Source organism: Sycon ciliatum, chromosome 12 (assembly GCF_964019385.1).
Source record: "Sycon ciliatum chromosome 12, ocSycCili1.1, whole genome shotgun sequence".
In the NCBI taxonomy this organism is placed as follows: domain Eukaryota; kingdom Metazoa; phylum Porifera; class Calcarea; order Leucosolenida; family Sycettidae; genus Sycon; species Sycon ciliatum.
The window spans coordinates 20,268,833-20,286,485 of NC_088654.1; the positions used below are offsets into that span (position 1 = coordinate 20,268,833).

Consider the following 17,653-nt stretch of genomic DNA (forward strand, 5'->3'; position numbering starts at 1 on the left):
CCAAGCCAAGGCAGGGTTGTCTGTGTGTTGTGTCTTGTGTGTATGTGTGTCGCAGGAAAAGTCCGAGATTGATGAAGAAGTCAACGAACTTCAGCGTGAGAGTGAGATGGCTCTGGATGACTTTCTCACCTGCATTCCCGAGGACTACTTGAAGCACCGAGAAGCACTTCTGTCGTCTGTGTCCATGCCAGCTTCTCCTGCGTTGATAGGTATGTTACCCCCCCCCCCCCCCCCCACAAAACACAATACAGACACGCACACGCTCGTGCAAGCGCGCGCACACACACACACACACACACACAGAGTCCTACTCATTCACGTACCAGCTCCCGCCCCACTTTTGTCTCTCTGTGCTTGTTTCCCCGATGAGCGATATCACTATTTCTGACTTTCCCTAGATCCGTGTATACTCTCCTCATGGATAGTACTGTACACCGTTCAATATTCGCTTCACTCAATTTTTCGCTGTTTCTCAAAACCACCAAGTTTCCGTTGGAAAATGGTCACAGAGCATGGTGACCACACTCATACACCCACTGTTTGGATTTTTGCGAATTTCAAAGTTTGCTATTCGGTGCCTCTTGCAAAATCGCAAACGTCTCCTTGTCGCAAGTGTTGCCAGTTTCGCAATATTCCGTTCATGTTCTAATTCTGTGTGTGCTGGCCATACTACTGTGTGTGTGTGTGTGTGCGCGCACGCGTGTGTGTGTGTGTGTGTGTGTGTGCGTGCATTCGTGTGTTCGTGCGTTCGTGTGTGTGTGTGCTTTCGTGTGTTCGTGTCTGTGTGTGCTTTCGTGCGTTCGTGTGTGTGTGTGTGCGTGTGTGTGTGTGTGCGTGCGTGTGGTCGTGTGTCTTAGGTATGAGACCTTGTGAAGTTCAGTCACGCGGTGAGTCCAGTGATCGTTGCATTGCCGGTGGTAGTGACGGTTACAGTGACGGTAGTGAGGGAAGTGGCAGTGATAGTGACACCGTGGCATCGCTTTTCTCACCGTCTTTGCCAGATGCCAATGCTCGTCACCAGCCCGTCGCACTAGGAACAGGTAGGCTATTCTTGAAAGGATCTATGGATGCTGGGCGGCTTAGTGCCCACTGCGTCTGTTTTTGCTGTTGTAAATTTTACCGTTATTGTATGCGCATGTCCGCTTGTGTGTGTGTATGTGTGTATGTGTGTATGTGTGTGTGTGTGTGTGTGTGTGTGTGTGTGTGTGTGTGTGTGTCTGTCTGTGTGTGTGTAATTGTGCGTATGTGATTGCATTTGTGAGTGTGTGTGTTTGTGTGTGTGTTTGTGTTTGTATGTGTGTTTGTGTGCGTTTGTGTGTGTGTGCGTGTGTGTATGTGTCAGCCTTGCAAGCTGTTGAATGGTGTAATCCCAGCACAAGTTGCTGTGTCTAACATAGCTGTTCGCTATCATCGCTTCCACGATGGGCAGGTCTGAGGTCTGAGAGGTGTATGTGTGTGTTGCATAGTAATTCTGTTTTTCTCACAGGCTATCCCGGTAATGCACCTTTCACATGTGTCTGCCTGTTTGTATCGATATCTGTGTGTTTCCTTTCAGATGTTGTTGGTGAGGTGAGGTCGTCACGTCGTGGTATGAAGAGGGTACGGATACACGACTCGCGTGCCTCTAGCAGTGGGGACAGTGACAACGAGACATCCTCGTCAACACCGGCACAGGTGCGCAAGTCTTCCCCTCCATCATCTCCGCCGCGGAAGGCCATGAGACGCAACGGTACAGTGCTGTTGAATATTACAGTTTTGTTGCTTGTCCATTTACTTTCGTCTGTGTGTGTGTGTGTGTGTGTGTGTGTGTGTGTGTGTGTGTGTGTGTGTGTGTGTGTGTGTGTATGTGTGTGTATTCTGGCTATTCTCTCCCCCCCCCCCCCCCCACACTCTCTCTGCTCTCTAGTGTCAGAGCGTTTTTCTGCTCGAACTGATGCTGATGCTGCTGAAAACCAAGTGCCCACCACATCTTGAGATAGCGGAATGAAATGCCTTTCATGCTCTCCGCCTAGCAATCACTTGACAGAAAAGTTTCACAAAGAAATTGTTCGATTGGGCAATTTAGTCCGCTTCATTTTGGTCTCTCCACTGTGTGTGTGTGTGTGTGTGTGTGTGTGTGTGTGTGCGCGTTTGTTTGTATGTGTGTGTACGTGTGTGTTTGTTTGCATGTGTGTGTACATGTGTGTACGTGTGCGTGTGTGGGTGTGTTTTCGGACGTGTTCTTGTCCACTTTCCTGTGTCCAGGGTCTGGAAAAGGAGGGGTGTGCAATCCTGTAAGTCTTCTGGTAGATATCACACTTTCTATCTAGTGTACTGTAGCTATTCTGCACCAAATAGCATGGTGCTACTACTACTGTACCTAGAATTAATTGAGCTAAACCTGGCAAACTACTCCGTGCATTTTCTACTCTCATCTAAGTTAGGTAAACACTTGTTTAAAGGCTGACCGTAGTGGCACATGGCTATTGTTTGTGTTATACGTGTGTGTGTGTATGTGTGCACGTGTGTGTGTGTGTGTGTGTGTGTGTGTGTGTGTGTGTGTGCACGTCTGTGTCTATGTGTGTATGTGTGTGTGCCTGTGCGTACACAGCCGGTGAATGGCAAGATTGAGTCTACTGGCAACTCGTTGGCCCTGTCTGCGATATCGTCCTACGCCTCGTCCACCGCTGCATCCTCTTCAGAAGTGTCTGAACAGAACAACACGGGTAGCAACAGAGAACGATCGTCCCCGATACGACGGACTTCACCGCGAAAGGCAGCCTCTGCCCCCACAACCGATTGTGAGCAAAGCACACCGTCATCTCCGAGCAGAGCTAATTTATCTTCTCCTTCAGCACCGGCGCACGGACAGCGAAATGGTCAAGGCGCTGTGGAGTCCTCCTTACCCGCTAAGGACAGTGCTGTCGATGGTGCTGATGGTCCTGACGATCAACTAGCGGCAGTGGCACGTGTGGCTGAAGAACTCCAACCGACCGGCTTTACGCTTTCCACGTCCAAGGTACGGTTGTGTGTGTGTGCGTGTGTTGTTGTTGTTGTTGTTGTTGTTGTTGTTGTTGTTGTTGTTGTTGTTGTTGTTGTTGTTGTTGTTGTTGTTGTTGTTGTTGTTGTTGTTGTGTGTGTGTGTGTGTGTGTGTGTGTGTGTGTATGTGTGCGCGTGTGCGTGTGTGTGTGTGCTGTGTTAGTTGTGTGGACGCGGACTGGCCGTTACATTCCGTGTGTATATTTTGTGACATACCTCAATGCCCAATGCTGTAGACAGCAAGCTGTTTCGGCCATAAAGGCCTCATCAGTACAGCTACGAGCTTTAAATAGACCAAGCTACACGCCATGGTGCAAAGGAGGCACCACAGACAGTAAGATGCTCATCGCTCTAGCGCCAGAGTGCTCAAACTACGAAAAGTAGCGGACAATACTTCTCTATAAAGTACCCTGGATATAACGGGTTTTTTTCTTCACTTTTGATGTACAGTACAGTACTGCTCGATGATAACCGTCCCCTGGTCAAGTCACTCAAGTACACGCCGGACATTGCGCAGCACTAGACCTGCGAAGTGTTGGGCTGCGACATGGGGCAGTGTGCAAAATTGACAGACTCACATGTTGGGATTTCATTGAGCAGCACACGTGTACTTAGCGGGACCCTGGCTATCCTTTTCCAGTCCTTTGGTCTTTGATATAGAGTACTCTAATTTCAGAAATTTTAGGTGCTCCATTTTCGGTATGAGGGCAAACGGCCAGGTTAGGTGAACAGAAATTTGGGGTACAGAGAAGCAGTTCCCTATTGGATTATGTGTGTTAGTGGTTGTTTGGTGTATTGAAATTTTAGGTATGAAACAGACGCACAGAAAGTACCGAAAATAACAAAAGTATGCCGAAATTTTGTGAAATTACAGCACCTTGGCTGTGCAGTAGAGATGTTTACGTCCCCTGCAGGTATGTTATGTTGAACAGTTTCACTACATTGCGGTCCTACACTGCATAGTTCTAGGTTTTGATACCCTATTGCAATGCTACACTATACACGTCGCGGTGTTGACACGCTAAAGACGGACCAAACCCCAGTGGGAAGGAACCCTCCCCCCGCAACCAGGTCGACGCTACTTACAAGGCATGGATGCATATGCCATACGGAGGGACCCATCACGGTTCACTGTCAATCATTATTGCTGTGACCACCAATAAACACATTCCTGTGTCTATGTGATGCGTGCTGTCTGCCTTCCTACAGGTTGAGACCGAGGTGCCGTTCCTTCTGAAGCACACGCTGCGCGAGTATCAGCATATTGGTCTGAACTGGCTGGCGACCATGCATCACCGCAAGCTTAACGGTACGCCGGTGTGTGTGTGCGTGTGTGTGTGTGCACGTGCATATGTATGTGCATGTGTGTGTAGTCACTCAGTGATCGGTGACACTGTATGTGACACTGTATGTTGAATTGATGGACTGAACAAGTTTGCCTGGCATCATGTCATCATACCGGTATAATCTTTTCTTGGTTTTTTTTCCTACTGTGTATACCTATGTACATGTAGTGGATTTGGGCATGGCTTTGTAGTACCGTATGCGTGTTTTTGTGATGCAGTGAAGCAGGTGTGACGGCCGTAATCTGAAGATATCCTGCTCTTGCCGGGGGCTTTGCCGCCACCGATTCCCCCTTGCCCCTGCCCGGGGAACCCTCCGGAACCCATCTGCCCCCCCCCCCCACTTGTGATTGTTTATCTAGCTACATGTATGACTTCTTGTCTTCGTCTTTGTCGTCGTCTTCTCTCTCTCTCTCTCTCTCTCTCTCTCTCTCTCTCTCTCTCTCTCTCTCTCTCTCTCTCTCTCTCTCTCTCTCTCTCACACACACACACACACACACACACACACACTCACTCTCTCTCATCATTGGGCCCACACAACACACAGGTATCCTGGCCGATGAGATGGGTCTTGGCAAGACGATCCAGACGATATCACTGCTAGCGTACTGCGCTACAGCGCTGCAGAACTGGGGACCTCATCTGATAGTGGTCCCAACTAGTGTCCTACTCAACTGGGAGATGGAGTTGAAGAAATGGTGTCCAGCCTTCAAAATACTTACCTACTACGGCTCAATCAAGGAACGCAAGAGCAAGCGTGTCGGCTGGAGCAAGCCCAACTCCTTCCACGTCTGCATCACGTCCTACAAGCTAGCACTGCAGGATGCCATTATGTTTCGCCGCAAGAAATGGCAGTACCTGGTCCTGGATGAGGTTAGTGTTCTCCCCTCTGTTACTCCATATTTTCTGCTATGCAAACGAAAACCAATCATCTCTTGATGATTGCTTTTCAGCATGAAACTCGTGAGTAGAGGCATTTAACCACTTTTTGTTCCACCGGATTTTCGTTTGTACTACAGTCCATTCAGAAAAGATGGACTTCTAGCTTTTGGCCATAAATGGGTCAAACTTTGAGTTTTTTAGAATTTTTTCAGCAATCCCCTGTGGAATCCTCTTCCAATTATGTTTCTGAAGTTTTTTTGTCCAAAAGCAAGCCATAACAAGAATAGGATTTCGGCCAGGTTTTGCCCCCAAAGCATTGAATTGGGAAAAACCGTAAAATCCAGGCCGTTTGACCCGTCTGCAACAGTGCATTGTGCGGTTCGAACCCCAGTTCAGGTACCCTTTTGGACCATTTTTCAAATTTCAAATTTCGCAGCACTGCACTGTGTATGATGAAATCACGAAAAATCACCAAATACGGGAGTTTGCCAGAGCCAGGGCCGATCTTTTATGAATGGACTGTAAGCTCTGCACGCCGTGCATTGAGCGGACCGGTAGTCAAGGTTCTATTTCTGCTTTGCTTGGGTGTATCTGGTGTGTTGGTTGGCTGGCCGCATGACGGAACTCGTGTCACCAACACTAACAGTAGCCAACCAAACTAACCAGTACGTGTGTGTGTGTCCGTGTGTGTCCGTGTGTGTGTGTATGTGCACGCGTGTGTCCGTGTGTGTCCGTTTGTTCTTTGCTGGTGGCGCTGTTCCGCTTGTCGTATTCCACTCGCAGGCGCAACACATCAAGAACTTCAAGTCTCAGCGATGGCAGGTCCTGCTGGGTTTGCCCAGCTATCATCGACTACTTCTCACTGGCACCCCGTTGCAGAACTCTCTCATGGAGCTCTGGTCTCTCATGCACTTTCTCATGCCAGACGTGTTTGCGTCGCATCAGGACTTCAAGGAGTGGTTTGCCAACCCGCTGACGGGCATGATCGAGGGCACTCAGGAGTATAACCACTCCATTGTGCAGCGCCTGCACAAGGTCAGTAGTCAGTACTCACTACCGCCACAGCGGTGCTGTCAATGTACTATTGCACTCGGTGAAATCCGACCCAGATTGCACATTTGGCACCCTTAGTAATTTCCGCGGCCCTTGACGCCCTGGAAGTGGCACGAATGCGGCTGGACATTGGGAATGATGCAATCAGTACTGGTACAGGGCGCCAGTTTTGCACTTTGGGTTGGATTTCACCGAGCACAACTGTAGCTAGTGTGCATATTTCAGCGGCCAGATCTTGATCCAGAGCCCTCACATCTGCATGTACATTTACTCAATGCTGTAGACAGCAAGCTGTTTCGGCCATAAAGGCCTCATCAGTACAGCTACGAGCTTTAAATAGGCCGAGCTACCAGCCATGGTACAAAGGAGGCATGTAATTGTACTCTAGACCTGATTGTGCAACTCCTCGTGGGAGTTTAGGACGGCAGACTTCCTCGTTGGTGTCGTTTTAACGAGCTGTGGAAGCTGCGATTCTCGATTGCAGTGCTGCACTGTATCAACATGACCTGTGACCCCGTGGTGTAGCTGATTATGGGGTATCTGATTAATAGTAGTACTGTAGTTGTTGTAATCAGAGTTTAATGGATGCTGACATCAAAAATGCTGTACATGTACATGTCAATGGTAATTTTCTCTTTTCCCAACACCTAAATGAGCGCCGATTTCCTCTTCTTCCCATCACCTATTAAACCTGAGTTACTCAATCTCCGAACAGCTAGCTGTTTCACTCTAGGGAGATAAGTACAGGTCTACCCTGGTTAGTACGACATCGGTCACAAGACAAACCTGAAACGTCATTAGTAGACAACTATCAAAAATCCCCGACGCCTGAAACGTGTACATTCACGTCCGGATAGTAGATAACACTCGTTATAAGACAAAATAATAATAACTTGAACCCCTCCCCCCCCCCCCCCCCCCCCCCCGGTTATCAGTCTACTAACGAGAGTAGACCTGTACTCTTGCTGGTATCAATCACAACGTAACGTTACTCAGTTACTGATGACACTCCTGTTTGTTTCACTTTGCTCCTGTAGGTTCTTCGTCCATTCTTGCTCCGGCGGCTGAAGTGTGACGTAGAGAAACAGCTACCGTCTAAGTATGAGCACATAGTGCCGTGCTGGCTGTCCAAGCGACAACGCTATCTTTACGATGACTTCATGTCCAAAAGAAAGTAAGCGCTGCCTGCACTAGAGCTGCATGCGTGTCTGTGGGAGGGAGGGGGGGGGGGGGGTGAGTGTGTGTGTGTGTGTGTGTGTGTGTGTGTGTGTGCGCGCGCGCGCTTGCACGAGCGTGTGCGTGTCTGTATGTGTGTTGTGTGTGTGTGTTGTGTAAGTTGTGTGTGTGTGTTTTGTGTTGTGTGTGTGTGTGTGTGTGTGTGCGTGCGTGCGTGCGTGTGTGTGTGTGTGTGTGTGTGCATGCGTGCGTGCGTGTGTGTGTGTTGTGTGCAGAACAAAGGAAACTCTGGCGGCCGGTAACTTTCTCAGTGTCATCAACATTCTCATGCAGCTAAGAAAGGTGAGTGAAACCAACAATGATCCTCTTCATTAGGGATTAGCATGCCTCTGGCTAGAAACATTCGTATGTTTTGACACACTCTGATCGGATATTGGTAGGCTTGTGATGCAAAGTGCCACCGTGTTTGCCTGCCTTGTTCACTCTTCCTCTCCTTTAGAGCTAACACATTTTTTATTTGTTTATCTGTTTATCTGTGTGCATGTGTGTATGTGTGTATATGTGTGTGTGTGTGTGTGTGTGTGTGTGTGTCTGTCTGTCTGTCTGTCTGTCTGTCTGTCTGTCTGTGTCTGTGTACCCATGTGTTGCATGTGTACGTGTGTGTTTGTGTAGGTGTGCAATCATCCGGACATGTTTGAGCCCCGGCCGATCACATCCCCCGCTTGTTTTGAAGGTGTCACGTACTCTACGGCGTCTCTAGTGCTCACACCACTCATCTACCAACCACTGTCGGTACGGCAATACAGTGTACTAGTACTTGAATACGGTATTCTGTACTAGTGAGTTAGGCCTTAGGGGCCGTCCGTAAATATCGATATTTTTTTCAAGACGATATTTGTTCAATTCTCCCCCCTCGAAACGAACATACACATGTTTATGCAGAGGATCGATATTTTTTAATGAAGTGCAATTTCCTCATGAAACGTGACCAGCTGCAACTCTGATTTCACCATACACCTAGGTTTACGTTGCCACGGTCGCACAACCTTGCCATGGCTATGTTCACGAGGTTGACTTTCACTTTGTGTAGGTCATAAACTAAATGTTTGAACAGTGACCATCCATAGATTGAGTTCGATATTTTTTTCTCAAAGACTAGACGAACAGGGCTCAAACCCCCTCCCCCCCCCCCCCCAAACGAACGAATATCTTCTCCAAAAAAATATCGATATTTGTGGACGACCCCTTGCGATAACATTGAGAGAAAGGACACACTTCAGGCTCTTCAACATCATCTCGAAAGTGTTTTGTGTTTGTGTTTTGTAGTCCGAACGGGAACTGAAATCTTGCTAGTACTAGTAGTAGAGCTGCGTGTGATGTTCGTCATACTTGCTAGCACTGTGCAGGCTCTAGCCACGGCTTCCGTGTACGCAGTCTCAACCTGTGCAGCCTCTATGTACTACTTGGCTAGCTTTGCACAGTCGGCTGCTGCATCACAGTACACTTCTGTCAGCTGAGCAACGATTGTCATGACCTGCATCATGCTGCATTCAAACTTGTCCAGGTTGTGATCTATTTCCATCTTACTGTAACGCACGTTTACGTTCCCCAGCACCTTTGGAGAGGTGAAGTGTGCTTAACGATACAAGGGAGGTGACGACATACAGCCCTCTTATGTGTGTGTGTGTGTGTGCGTGCGTGTGTGTGTGTATGTGTGTGCGTTTGTTCACCCGTTATGTCCCTGCTCACTTGTAGACGTTCAACCCGTCCTCGTTCAACTTTGACTTGCTGTCCATGGAGGAGGAGGAAGACACTCTTGCACAGCAGCGCTCCCTATCACTGCAAGTCAGCAGGTGGCTGACGGAGGACTCTGAGCTGCAGCCTGAGTCAGAGCTCCCGTCCATGCTGGCGCGCACATCCGTGTCCAGCTCTGGCTCCAGCCCGACTGCCGTGCGACGCCGATCAGGCATCCACAGGCCTGACCTACCCATGGCCTTCATCTTGGTAAGGCGTCACTGACACTCCGGTCTTCTTTACTCTAAGATTTTGTATTGTGTATTGTGTGTTGTGTATTGCACTACCTGATCTACCTATTCAACTCGGATGGTGAGCCAATTAAAGTATGGTGAAAAAAAGGAGGGCAAAATGTGACGAGTTATGACTAACTGTCCACCAACGTCAGGTCGCCGAATGTCTCAGTACTCCTTGTCAGTTTTGTGCCATTTTGTCACGCTCGCTGACTGTATAAGATCTGGTTACGTTGGTGGACAGTTAGTCGTAACTCGTCACATTTTGTCCTTCTTTTTTTTCACCATGATCTACTTATGTGTAGATATGTGTTGCTTTCACGGTTCAGTAATCATTCTCACGGCTGTCCGTGTGTTTCTGTGCGTCTGTATGTGGTCATGTGTGTGTGTGCTGCTACTGTCTGTCCATGTGCTTCTGTTTGTGTGACCATGTGCATGTGCGCGCTGCATACATCTGTTGCTCTGCTCCCTGTTGCCGTGTTGTCCCCTGTTCTTGCTGCAGCCTGAACTGGCTGCTGCCCAAGCGGAGTCGTATCGTCAGCGCCAGTCACAGATGGCCCAGACCAGTCGCATGCGCTGTCAGCGCTTCCCAATGCTTGGCCGCTCACTGCGCCAGGTTCTGGAGTCAGCGTGCAGACGCAGGTACTGGCGTTGTGTTGAAGACACCGATGCACAGCAGAGGTAAGGATCGGTGGTGTGTACTAGCAGTGTGTTGCTGCCTGCTGGTGTATTTGCTTTATCTGTGTGTGCACGAGGGAGGTCGTCACTATCAGTTAGTGAAAACCGTCTCATGATTCTGCCACCGTGTGTTTGTGTGTGTGTGTGTGTGTGTGTGTGTGTGTGTGTGTGTGTGTGTGTGTGTGTGTGCGCGCGCGTATGTGTGTGTGTGTGTGTGTGTGTGTGTGTGTGTGTGTGTGTGTGTGTGCTAGTGAAGCTTATATCAGATCCACTCTGATTTAGCCACCCACACTAGTAGCAAGTATTACCTACACTGGGGGCAGGCGTAACTGCAGTTGGATCCCGGGACGGATACCCTGATGCCGTCAATCCTGTTTCTGCACCTTGTCCTCACCCACTTACTGAGGTGTGGTGAGCCCATAAGTGGGATCATTTTCAAGTCCACCCAGAGTTTTGGGGATTTCAGGGGGTGTCGGCCGTTGGGCGATTCTATAGCCAATTGAGTCATCTTTCCAAGATTCCTTTTGAGTCTCTCTCCCCTCTCCCGCAGAGACCCACTTGACCAGTTTTGGCAGTGAGCAACAAGTACAAGTACAAGTGTGTCTGTGTCCGTGTGTGTCTGTGTGTATGCCTGTGTTTGTGTTTGCGCGCGCGCGCGTGCGTGTGTGTGGATGTGTGTGTGTGTGTGTGTGTGTGCGTGCACGCGCGTGCGTGCCCATCCCTGTGCATGTATGTGCATGTCTCTTATTGAATTTTGCTGTTCTAAACCATACCGTATGGTACATGTGTACTTTTCATGTTTGTTGTTTTCTCTTGCACCTCCATGTACATGCACTACCTGTAGATATGTATCATCAGCCAGTGTGGTAGATGGTAGCATATCACATCGTCCTGCAACATGCTACTGTCCCAGTACAGCTCTAGAGGAGGCAGTATGTACGTATGAAGAGAGGTTCCAGCAACTAGCACCGCTACTGCGTCGGTAAGGAGACCACTATGACAACCTATCAGTGTGCTTCCTGCTGCTGCTGTTGCTGCTGCTGGTGTGGCTGCAGCTGCTGGGGCTGCTGCTATACAGATATTGTTTGTTTGATGTGCATGTCCATGTATTGGTGATGTGTATCTGGATGTGTATCGGAGGGGGGATTTGCTTGTTGAGCAATTGCCACTCCTGCTTTGCTGTGTAGACCTGCAGCAAAGACGACATAATGTATTGCTTACGACTTGTGGTGTACAAGACCTGTATTGCATAGTCACTTGTCAGGAGTTACTGCTGACCAATAGCCATTATTCTAGATTGCAGCTGTTTTAGGTGATTTGGCCTACAATGATTGATTTCTGGCCAGAGACGTGTGCTTGTATTTTAGACTCCCCCTCCGATCTATCTGTTTGTCTGTCTGACTGTTTTGTATGTATGTTTGTGTGTGTGTGTGCGCGCGCGTGTGTGCGTGCGCGCGCGTGTGTGCGTGCGTGCGTGTATGTAGGTTTGTGATGTTTGTACCGACTGCCAACTGTGCAGCAGTGACACTGCATACGGTACACCCTCCGCCACATCTAGCCGTGGCAGCGGAGAGTGAACGGCGACAACTGCACAGGTTTCTCTCCGACACCGGACGCTGCGACATCTTCCACAGCGTTGCCACGACGATGTCGTTCAGCTTCCCGGAGCGACGTCTCATCCAGTATGACTGTGGTGAGTTCTCGATGCACTGCAGTGCTGTGAACGTTATCCCTGCCTATCACTCAATAGAGGTTGTGTGATTACATCATAGAGGTTGTGTGATTACATCATAGAGGTTGTGTGATTACATCATAGAGGTTGTGTGATTACATCATAGAGGTTGTGTGATTACATCATACGTGGCCATAAAGGAACGCAGGTTACTGTGTAAGCAGAAAATTTCGTCGGTCAATGATTTCGTCCAACTCCAAAGAAAGGGAGTTCGTCCGGTTGTAAATTTCGTCCATGGATCATAAGCTGGACAAATCGACATTAGTCCCGCATTTAATTCAGTCCAAAAGCTCCTTGGACGAAAAGATGAAATTAAATTCCAGACGAATATTTCTGCTCGTACAGTATGTGATTACATCATACACTACCATAAAGAAGACGGCTGTGTGGCAAACTGGGAGAACTGTGTACTGAGATACTCTAGCCCTGATATGGAAGCCAGTGACAATTTTATTGACTTCTGAGTGGCTATTGTACTATGATGAGTCATTCACATAACCTCTATAGATGTACACAATAATCTGCTGATTTCGGTCTACCGATGTGTGAGACATTCTCTCAGATGGCCTATCCGTGCTACACGTTTAACGGCTTTTATGGATGGTCTTTGTTGGAAGTGTTTCTCAACACACCGGCATGGCCGGTGGTAACTCAGATGTGCGAACGTTACTTGGCTTTATTTGAAGTATGTTGTAGGCAGTTTTGAAAGTGTTGGTGGACAAGCCATTTGTTAGCCACTCTCATTGTAAACTTAAAAAGTACTGTAGTCCGCTTCCTATACACACTCCTGCATGGTGCCACAGGTTTTTAGTGCACTGCTTTTTTGCCGTTGTGCAGTTTGAACAAAGGCTGTTTTTCCTCTGCTTCTCGGTAGAATGTGAACCTTAACGCCTCTCTGATTATTTGAGAGCTGCTATGGCTGTCCTCTTGTTTTTCTATTTTGTTTCTTTTGTTGTTGTTTTCTTTTTCATTGCATTTTTTTGTTTTGATCTGTTGTTGTCGTCGTTGTTGTACAGGCAAGCTGCAGGTATTGGACTTGCTGCTGAAGAAGCTCAAGGCTGGCACTCATCGGTATGTACTGCTGTCGAGTAGGACACTATGCACTGTCCATAGAAACAGGTTACAGTATTTAGCATAGCAGGCAAGTCCTTTGGTACTTTCCAAACCAAGCCGGTTTTGTTGGTGGCGAGCTTCATTGACTGCCCGCCGTTTTGACCATCAAAAAAAAAAATGCTGTGAAAGCTGATCTGAGGAATATGAATTCTCACTTGGCTGGCGAGGTTGGGTTTAGGGAAAACACTTTCGTCTCGCTGAAGTCGCTTAAAACTGACCCATGTTGTACAAGACTAGACAATGGTATGCGAGCCTTGCTTGCTTGCTTCCTTGCTTGACAGCATGTTGCAAGACGGAGGCGGGGACACACTGTGTTTGGTCGCAAGACCGGGACTCTGCCAACCGAGGATGGTTGCAGTCAGGAGCAGTGTTCTCAGCACAGAGCGTCCTCCGCCTTGTAACATGCCGTCAATCATCGAGCAAGACTGGACAAGTAGAGGGGTTGTCCTTTTGGTGAGCTCTGGATACCAGCATGCACTTGATCATCTGTCCATGCCATGGTGTAAAGGCCGCCAGTACAGTGTTGGTGTACAGTACTGGCGGGCGCCGAAGAACGGAGCGCCGAAGAACGGAGCGCCGAAGAACGGAGCGCCGAAGAACGGAGCGCCGAAGAACGGAGCGCCGAAGAACGGAGCGCCGAAGAACGGAGCGCCGAAGAACGGAGCGCCGAAGAACGGAGCCCCCGAAGAACGGAGCCCCCGAAGAACGGAGCGCCGAAGAACGGAGCGCCGAAGAACGGAGCGCCGATGAACAGAGCGCCGAAAAACGGCCAAGCTAGAATTTCAACAAGCACAGCATACCGACGTGTGCACGGCGACTCAACTGTGCATAGACTGTAATACATGAAAATAAGAACGGTCTAGGCTAGGAGGCCCACCCCCCACCCCCCCTCCCCCCCCCCCCCCCCCCTCAGTTCTTCGGCGACCAACAGTACTGTATGCAACTACAAGTCTCACATCCCTCTCGGCGGTTGCATCAAGCACAGTCCAGTGTTTTCAAAGTGCTCTCGGCGTAAACAACTCTCTGGTTTCCTTCTTGTTTGTTTAGTGTGTTGATCTTCACGCAAATGACCAAGATGCTGGATGTGCTGGAAACGTTCTTGACCTACCATGGCCATACTTACTTACGACTGGATGGTACAACCGGTGTGGAACAAAGACAAGTGAGTTGTTTAGAATCGTGTGTGTGTGTGTGTGTTTCTCTCTCTCTCTCTCTCTCTTTCTCTCTCTCTCTCTCTCTCTCTCTCTCTCTCTCTCTCCCTCTCCTCTCTCTCTCTCTCTCTCTCTCTCTCTCTCTCTCTCTCTCTCTCTCTCTCTCTCTCTCTCTCTCTCTCTCTCTCTCTCTCTCTCTCTCTCTCTCTCTCTCTCTCTCTCCCTCTCTCCCTCTCTCCCTCTCTCTCTCTCTCTCTCTCTCTCTCTCTCTCTCTCTCTCTCTCTCTCTCTCCCTCTCCCTCTCCCTCTCTCTCTCTCTCTCCCTCCCTCCCTCTCCCTTATTCCTGTCTCTTCCAACATGTAAAGCTCGTAATCATCATCTGTCCCTCTCTATCTATTCGTCACTGCATATGTTCAATTTATATTTCATGCTCTCCCTATGCACGTGTGTGATCTTGTGTATTTTTGTGCTCTTGTGCGTGTGTGTCGGCAGGTGTTGATGGAACGGTTCAACACGGACCCACGCATATTCTGCTTCATCCTGTCGACGCGCAGTGGTGGACTGGGTATCAACTTGACTGGTGCTGACACTGTGGTGTTCTATGACAGTGACTGGAACCCTACCATGGATGCTCAGGCACAGGACCGATGTCATCGCATTGGACAGACGCGTGATGTGCACATCTATAGGTGAGCAGCATGGGCCGGCAGTGTGGTTCGGTAGTGTGCACATGTGCTGGACATTGTCATTGTGTTCAGTTTGTGCTCGGGTGCAGAGCCTAGCCACTGTGCTCCGTGTGCTCTCTGACGTGTATCCTGTGCGGCTGCTGCTGTTGCTGCTGTTGCTATCGCTGCTGTTGCTGTTGCTGCTGCTGCTGCTGCTGTTGCTGTAGCTGCTGCTGTTGTTGCTGCTGCTGCTGCTGTTGCTGCTTTTGCTGTTGCTGCTACTGCTACTGGTGCTGCTGCTGTTGTTGTTGCTCTGTTGCTGCTGTTGCTGTTGCTGCTGCTCTTGCTGGGGCTGCATGGGCTGCTAAAGGCGCCTGCGTTGCAAGCCCAATTTTGCATTGTGTAATTCTCTAATAGTGTACATCAAGAGTACATAACCCCCCAGAGTGTGCAACTCCACTATGGGTGCTGTCCCGACAGAATTTCAAGTTGACGTCATTTTGATGATGCAATGCGCACTCACTGTACACGGATTATCAGACGAATCCGGAACCTGTGGTTGACCGAAGCCGATCGATCCTGTACAAATTATTGGAAAGAAAAAGCGTGTGATGCGTTGACACCCGTACACATGTTGTAAATCACTGGTGCAAGGAGCATTGCGTCATAAATAATGACGTCAACTTGAAATTCTGTCGGGACAGCAGGGTATGTGGGAGTTGCACACTCTGGGGGGGGGGGGGGGGGGGGGTTATGTACTTTTGTGTACATGCATACCATACCACTGATGCCGCACGTGTCTATGTACATTGTGTACACTGTGAAAACTGTGTATGTGTGTGCATGCTCAGACTCATCTCAGAACACACGATTGAGGAGAACATTCTGAAGAAAGCCAATCAGAAGCGGCTGCTGGGTGACGTGGCCATTGAAGACGGTGGCTTCACGCCATCTTTCTTCAAGCAGGTAGGAGCAATAGTGGAAGTGGTGTCTGAGTGTGTGTGTCTCTCTTCTATTCACCCACTAAAGCTGGAGAGTGTCAGCAGTTGCTGCTGAGTAGTGCTGTAGCAGTGCAGTAGCAAGATTGCACATGTTGTGACGGTATCTTCAATACTATGAACCTGTACGGAACCTACTTCTTTTCTTTCCTTTCCTTTTTCCGTATACCGGTACCGTAAAGTACCGCCAGAGCGCCCCACCATCTCATCCTTTCGTGGTCGTATTGTGGAGGTGGTCTGCTGTCTGTAGGTCATACGACATGAACCTTGTACACAGATTGCACGTTTTGCAGTCAATCCGTACCTTCAAGCGGATACAAGCTCCACACAAAAACCTGCCAAGTGTGACCTTAGTACACTAAGATTCTCACATCGTACACACTTCGTTGCACTCTGTCATACGATTTTCCTTTCTCTGGCTGTAAAATCAAGGTGGGGCGCTCTCGCGAGACGGGGCGCTCTGGCGGTACTTTACGGTACTACTTTCCTTACTCAGTGTTGGCTTGTGCTAACGTTACTGCTGCGGATGCAGCGGCTGGTGCTGTTGTTGTTGATGTTGATGTTGTTGTCGTTGTTGTTGTTGTTGCCGCGGAATGATAGAATTGCATAATTTCACCAATTATACGACCAGTGTACGTCTGCGAGGTCCAGCCACTGTAAATGTGTCGTAAACTTCTGAAATTCTTGAACGTGGCAAACATGTCTTGCTCTTGGGTCAAGTGAACATTGTGTTGAGAGTGTATGTATAGTAACCAGCCAGTACACATACTTCCTGGCCTGTTTCAAATGCTTCTTGTGTTTACTCAGGATTCCATCACTGACATCTTCAAGTCGAATGGTGAATGCCTTGAAGACATTGCTGCGGCCATACCAGACAACTCTAAACAGTTTGAAGAGGTTAGTGATCATGCAATGTTGCTGTGTTGTGACTGGTGGCTGTACGTGCTACTGGCTGACCACTGTATGGCTGGTGGTTATGAACTGCTGGCTGACCACTCTTTGACTGGTGGTTATGAACTGCTGGCTGACCACTGTATGGCTGGTGGTTATGAACTGCTGGCTGACCACTGTATGCCTGGTGGTTATGAACTGCTGGCTGACCACTGTATGCCTGGTGGTTATGAACCACTGGCTGAACACTGTATGGCTGGTGGTTATGAACCACTGGCTGACCACTGTAGGACTGGTAGTTATGAACTGCTGGCTGACCACTGTATCACTGGTGGTTATGAACTACTGGATGACCACTGTATGGCTGGTGGTTATGAACTACTGGCTGACCACTGTATGGCTGGTGGTTATGAACTGCTGGCTGACCACTGTATGGCTGGTGGTTATGAACTGCTGGCTGACCACTGTATGGCTGGTGGTTATGAACTGCTGGCTGACCACTGTATGACTGGTGGTTATGAACTACTGGATGACCACTGTATGGCTGGTGGTTATGAACTACTGGCTCACCACTGTATGGCTGGTGGTTATGAACCACTGGCTGACCACTGTGTGGCTGGTGGTTATGAACTGCTGGCTGACCACTGTATGACTGGTGGTTATGAACTGCTGGCTGACCACTGTATCACTGGTGGTTATGAACTACTGGCTGACCACTGTTTGGCTGGTGGTTATGAACTGCTGGTTATCCACTGTATGACTGGTGGTTATGAACTGCTGGCTGACCACTGTATGGCTGGTGGTTATGAATTGCTGGCTGACCACTCTATGGCTGGTGGTTATGAACTGCCGGCTGACCACTGTGTGGCTGGTGGTTATGAACTGCTGGCTGAGCACTGTATGGCTGGTGGTTATGAACTGCTG

General features: G+C 49.0%; 1 protein-coding gene across 2 annotated transcripts in view; it reads left to right on the forward strand.

Annotated features, from left to right (window-relative positions):
• The window catches only part of LOC135828435 (helicase domino-like), a 48,631-nt gene that overhangs the window by 13,075 nt on the left and 17,903 nt on the right, over window positions 1–17,653 (forward strand). For both annotated transcript variants that reach the window (XM_065340885.1, XM_065340886.1), the window contains exons 11-30: window positions 56–209; window positions 858–1,040; window positions 1,556–1,729; window positions 2,245–2,273; window positions 2,591–2,998; window positions 4,229–4,328; window positions 4,910–5,235; window positions 6,028–6,279; window positions 7,335–7,471; window positions 7,749–7,815; window positions 8,146–8,265; window positions 9,229–9,477; window positions 10,003–10,181; window positions 11,023–11,160; window positions 11,663–11,871; window positions 12,927–12,981; window positions 14,071–14,185; window positions 14,668–14,864; window positions 15,692–15,806; window positions 16,646–16,735. In XM_065340885.1, coding sequence (XP_065196957.1) covers window positions 56–209; window positions 858–1,040; window positions 1,556–1,729; window positions 2,245–2,273; window positions 2,591–2,998; window positions 4,229–4,328; window positions 4,910–5,235; window positions 6,028–6,279; window positions 7,335–7,471; window positions 7,749–7,815; window positions 8,146–8,265; window positions 9,229–9,477; window positions 10,003–10,181; window positions 11,023–11,160; window positions 11,663–11,871; window positions 12,927–12,981; window positions 14,071–14,185; window positions 14,668–14,864; window positions 15,692–15,806; window positions 16,646–16,735 — 3,297 coding nt within the window. The remainder of the gene's footprint in view (window positions 1–55; window positions 210–857; window positions 1,041–1,555; window positions 1,730–2,244; window positions 2,274–2,590; window positions 2,999–4,228; window positions 4,329–4,909; window positions 5,236–6,027; window positions 6,280–7,334; window positions 7,472–7,748; window positions 7,816–8,145; window positions 8,266–9,228; window positions 9,478–10,002; window positions 10,182–11,022; window positions 11,161–11,662; window positions 11,872–12,926; window positions 12,982–14,070; window positions 14,186–14,667; window positions 14,865–15,691; window positions 15,807–16,645; window positions 16,736–17,653) is intronic.